This window comes from Sinocyclocheilus anshuiensis, unplaced genomic scaffold (genome assembly GCF_001515605.1).
Source record: "Sinocyclocheilus anshuiensis isolate Anshui unplaced genomic scaffold, SAMN03320099.WGS_v1.1 scaffold439, whole genome shotgun sequence".
NCBI classification, from domain to species: Eukaryota; Metazoa; Chordata; class Actinopteri; order Cypriniformes; family Cyprinidae; genus Sinocyclocheilus; species Sinocyclocheilus anshuiensis.
The window spans coordinates 159,366-165,001 of record NW_015552572.1 but is presented as its reverse complement, the minus strand read 5'-3'; the positions used below and the strand labels follow the sequence as shown (position 1 = coordinate 165,001).

The window sequence follows — 5,636 nt, the reverse complement described above, 5'->3', positions numbered from 1 at the left end:
CAAGTATGCGTGTGTGTGTGTGTGTGTGTGTGTGTGTGTGTGTGTGTGTGTCTGTGTGTCAATAAATGCTGTAAACATATTGTTTTTTAATGCATTCATATAAATGTTGTAATATATTTTATTAATATATTAATAAATGCTGCAAATGTATTGTTCATTGTTAGTTCACAATACCTGTTCATAATACCTAATGCAAAACTAACGGATACAAGCATTATTGTTTCATTTAGTTTACAAACGCTCATGTTTTTTTTGTTTTTTGCATTTGCATTTGCATGTAGTTTCGTTTGAGCACTGTAGATGCATTTCTATCTCAGTGTGATGGATGATGATTTTGTGTGTTGTTCTCAGATAGCATCCTGAAGAGGTGAATGTACGTCAGCGTTGTCTTCTGATGGAGATCAGACGCTCTGCACTGAAAATACAGACACATGATGAACATCCAGGTGACCTCAGCACCAAAAACACTGACTTATTTCCCAGCTGGACTGAAGGACCCCGCAGGGCCGCTTCATGAGCTCATGAGCTTTATTTCGTGATTTTTTATGTTTGTTGGACTGAATCTTCTTCAGAGAGTTCATAAATATGAAAACACTGAGTGGATATATAAATGATTAGAAGAACACGGATGATCTTCCTCCGATATTAAGATATCACATTCTGTTGATTTTCTTCTGTCAAATGTTGGTTTTATAGGAATTTACACAAATCTCAGTTGCCTTAATTTTGAATACATCTGAATTTTGTTTAATATCCGGTATCATGTGTAAATCATGATGGGACTGAATCCTGACTTCACCTTTTCTTCACTTGAAGAATAATAATTATAATTTTCCTGAATGGATTGCATTTTACCGAACATTCATTTTCACAAAGAGGGAAAAACAGTACAGCAGTTTGCTGCAATTGATAAACATGCTTTTTTATTTTTAATTGTTTTTATATATACATTTTGATTTGTTTACACATTAGATTTGCTGTTGAACCTTAATTTTTAAATTAACTTTATTTTAGCTTGCTTTGCCTCATATGTTAGATTTTTTACATAAATATATCTTTCATTATTGATATTATACTTGCTTTTAAACCTTAATTTTTAAATTAAATTAAAGCCTGCTTTGTAATAATAATCTGATTGTTTTTAATTTAATCATTTATTTATTTTAATTTCACAGTTTTATTATTTCATTATTTTTAGTAAGATTTTTTATGCTGTTCTTTTTTATGTTTTCATTTAAAATCATTTATTTCAATTTTGCATATTTTATTTAATTTTATTCTGCTAGTTTTTATTTTTAATTTTTAAATGTTAAATTTACCTATTTTCATTTTACATTAAGATCTAATTTGATCCACTTAAACATTACATTTGCTGCTGAACCTTTATTTAAATTAACTTAACATCACAAATAATTCAAAAATAACTTAAAAAGCTAAATGAAAGCAGAAACATGGATGAAGGATGTGTGATGTTGAACTCAATCAGTCTAAAGCAATAGAAGAAGTAGTTCCTGTAGTTTTGTGTAGTTGAGAATGAATGGAGGTCGTTTCTAAACCAAAGAGGAAACTTTCTCAAGATCTTTTGCTCTTAATATGTTAATGTTGTTTCTACAGCTGCTATTGTTGTTTTATTATTATTGTGTTGTTGTTGTTGTTATTATAATTCTATTACTTTTATTGTGTTAAGCAGTTGATTATTGATCATCTCTTTATGTACACTCATCAGCAAGATCCACAGAGTCCAGAAAGTGCATTTGAACAGTAAAGGAGGAATCTGATCAGCTGATGTTCATGCTTCATCTTCTCTGTGAGGAAGAGCTCCTGATACGCTGGTGTTGGGTCTGGGATTGGTGTGAGCGATGGCTGAGATGAGAAACATCTTACTCTTTAAACCAGAGATTCAAAAACATTTTGTCAGCCGAACCCCTTTGACCTTAAAGAATTGCTCAGAGAATATAAATGAGTATTTCAATAGTTTAACAACACATTCGCATTAACACAGTTCTATGATGTTGGTTAATGGCCACATGACATGCAGGTAAATCAAATCAATCATCTTTTTTTAGTAAGGGTTCATTTTGATTATTTTTTACATTTTAATTATGTATTTTAATTTTGCCTTTTATGATTTAATTCATTTTTAATAAGTGTTTTTTGTTTTTATTTTAATCATTTGTTTTAATTTAGCATTTTTATGATTTAATACATTTTTCCTAAGTGTTTTGTTTTTATTTTAATCATTTATTCATTTTACATTTATTATATATATTTTTAGTAAGTGTTTTATTTTTATTTTTAATCATTTATTTTAATTTAAATTTTTATCAATATTTTATTTACATTTTTAAAACTATGTATTTTGTGTATTTTTACAATTTAATTACTTATGGTATTTTATTTACATTAAGATTTAAGATGTTCAGTTTTTCATTTTTGTTTTTATTTTTAAATTATTTTTTATTTTTATAATTTAATTTAGTAAGTGTTTTAATTTTGTTATTTTAATGATTTTTTTACATTTTTATTATTTTGATTCATGTTCAGTGTTTTGTTTTTATTGTTTAATTTAAATTTAATTTTACATCTTTATGATTTATTTTATTTTTGATCTTAAAAATATTGAACATTTTTATGATTTAATGAATTGTGTCTTAATGTGTTACTACACACCCAAAAGTATGTTCTTTCCCAACGTCAGTGAAGTACACACTTGTAGGTTACAGTAGAATTAGAATGTGATTTGGGACACAGCCGCATGTGAAGTTCTGTGTTCTACAAGAAACCATTGAGAACAGTTTAGCATGAGATGCATCAACATGCAGCTGATCGCGATGAGACGCTCAGAAGAGGAGTGATGCCGCGTTTATCCGCAGTGTGAACGTTTTATAGTTCTACAGGATCTTCTCTTATGCTGATGATACAGTGGGCAACTTTTTGAGCAATTTTGCCAATTTTGTTGCTTGGGCACTTTCCCATTGAGAATGGGTAACAAATTTCGATCTGGATACTTTAGATCGGTCGTGGGCCCTGTGTCTCACCTGGTTGCCCATTGATGGCAACATTGCTCAAAAAGTTGCCCCTTGTATCATCAGCCTTAAGGTGACCTCCAGCGATGCTGATGAGGAACCTGTCGCGCCGAAATCGCTCCTGACTGTCCTCATGCCCTTCTCGTGGCCCCGGTGGGTTCCCGCAGGCTCGAGCAGGTGTTGAGCGCTCCTGAGTCATTCACGGAGACGTTCCTCCCGCCTCAGCGCTCGTGTCCTTTAGCGTATGCAGACACACACTTGCCATCTGTGAGTCTTGCTGGCTTTTTGATGATGGAGCTGCTGAAAGCGCGACTCGCCTGCTGTTGAGAACGACAGCATTTTTATTCTCTTAAAGTTAAACGAATGTCAGGACATCATTTGAGCCCCGTCTGAACTTTCGACGGCGTGTTCTTGAGCTCATTTTCTTCACATCTGCATCTACAGTCATTTCTGCTGCATTACATTCAAATAAGAGTGTCAAAGCGGTTCAGTTAAATGTGATTTAGCCATTTAGTTTTTTCATACACCATCATCTTAGTTCATATTCACCTTAGAATTGTGATTCATTCTTTCAAATAAAATATTTATTTTTAGTTTTATTCTATTTACAATTATTTTTTTATATTTTAATTTTTTATATTTTTTATTTTGAGGCTTTTAAAATATTTGATGTTTATATTTTTGTTTTATTTTAATTTGTTTTTATTTTAAAATTATTTAATATTTTAGGTTTTTTTTATTTGTTTTTTTTTTTCAATTAAAATTGCAGTATTTTTATTTGTGTTTGTTTTTCAAATGTGTTTTAATTTAGAAGTACTATTAAATTAGTTTTATTTGGATGTTTTTAAAAAATATTTTACATTATGGTTTAATTTTTAGTAATGGTTTATTTTGATTTGTTTTTATTTTAAAATTATTTAATTTTAATATGTTTTATTACTTTGTTTTTATTGTACTTAAAATTACATTTTTCATATTTTTTCCCCTTTTATAATTGAAAATGTTTTGACATTTAAAAGAACTGGGCTATTCAAATTGTTTTATAGTGATATATTTTTATTTTTAACTTTTATTTTAAATATATAACATTTTATGATATTTAATTTATTCATTTAAAATTATTTAATTTTATTTTTTATAATTATTTTTATTATTTAATTTTAATTAATATTTATTAGAATTTTTTTTAATTGTCCTTGTTTTTAAAATTTGTATTTATATTTTTATTATTTAATTTTAAGTAAGTATATTATTTTGATTGGTTTTTATTTTAAAATGTATTTTAATTTTATATTTTTATTGTTTAATTATTAGCTTTTAAAGCTAATAATTCACACTTTGAAAGTGTGAACATTGCGTAACTTTTTTCAAAAACAGTTCAATTCATATCTGTGGTTTGAAACAGTAGAGCGAGTGACTGTGAAAACACAAATTCACACAAGTTTTAGGGTTTTTAAGAGGAAACTTCAGACCAGCATTTCCAGCAGAACCCACGGGACCCAACGGAGATCGGGTGAAGGTGTGTCCTGGTTTATGGGTTCAAGCATCTGTGATTTTGTTTTTGAAGGGTGATTCATTCTGTTCTTTTGTTTTCAGTGTTTATTAGAGGATAAATTTGAAAAGGAAACTTTTTATGATGTTTTGGCTTTTCTTTAAATAAGATTTGAGTAATAAAAAGATTTGAAAGACACTCTAGTGTAATGGATTCATGTTACCATGTCACAAGTTTGTCTAGACGGAAATTGACATTCAAAAATACATCTACACTAGTGTAATACAATCCCATCGTTAGTAGATCGGAAATTCGGAGAGCGGATCGCAAATCATTTGATTCAGATCAGGACTTCGGAGCGGATTCGCGAATCTTTTGATTCAGATCAGGACTTCGGAACGCAGATTGCGAATCATTTGATTCAGATCAGGACTTCGGAGCGGGTTAGCGAATCATTTGATTCAGATCAGGACTTCGGAGCGGGTTCGCGAATCTTCTGATTCAGATCGGAACTTCGGAGAGCGTATCGCAAATCATTTGATTCAGATCAGGACTTCGGAGAGCGTATCGCAAATCATTTGATTCAGATCAGGACTTTGGAGCGGGTTCGCGAATCATTTGATTCAGATCTGGACTTCGGAGTGGGTTCGCGAATCTTCTGATTCAGATCGGAACTTCGGAGAGCATATCTCAAATCATTTGATTCAGATCAGGACTTCGGAGCGGGTTCGCGAATCTTCTGATTCAGATCGGAACTTCGGAGAGCATATCTCAAATCATTTGATTCAGATCAGGACTTCGGAGCGGGTTCGCGAATCATTTGATTCAGATCAGGACTTCGGAGTGGGTTCGCGAATCTTCTGATTCAGATCGAAACTTCGGAGAGCGTATCTCAAATCATTTGATTCAGATCAGGACTTCGGAGTGGGTTCGCGAATCTTTTGATTCAGACCGGAACTTCGGAGAGCGGATCGCAAATCATTTGATTCAGATCAGGACTTCAGTGGGGGTTCGCGAATCTTTTGATTCAGATCAGGACTTCGGAGCACAGATCACAAATCATTTGATTCAGATCAGAACTTCAGGGCGGGTTCGCGAATCTTTTGATTCAGATCGGA

The 5,636-nt window shown here is 31.5% G+C and overlaps 1 protein-coding gene across 1 annotated transcript in view; it reads left to right on the top strand.

Moving 5' to 3' along the window:
• LOC107665085 (RNA-binding motif, single-stranded-interacting protein 3-like) overlaps positions 1-480 on the top strand; it is a 42,717-nt gene extending 42,237 nt beyond the window's left edge. Inside the window, exon 15 of the mRNA XM_016455839.1 lies at positions 352-480. Coding sequence (XP_016311325.1) covers positions 352-355 — 4 coding nt within the window. The 3' untranslated portion in view covers positions 356-480. The remainder of the gene's footprint in view (positions 1-351) is intronic.
• The last annotated feature ends 5,156 nt before the right edge of the window (positions 481-5,636 follow it).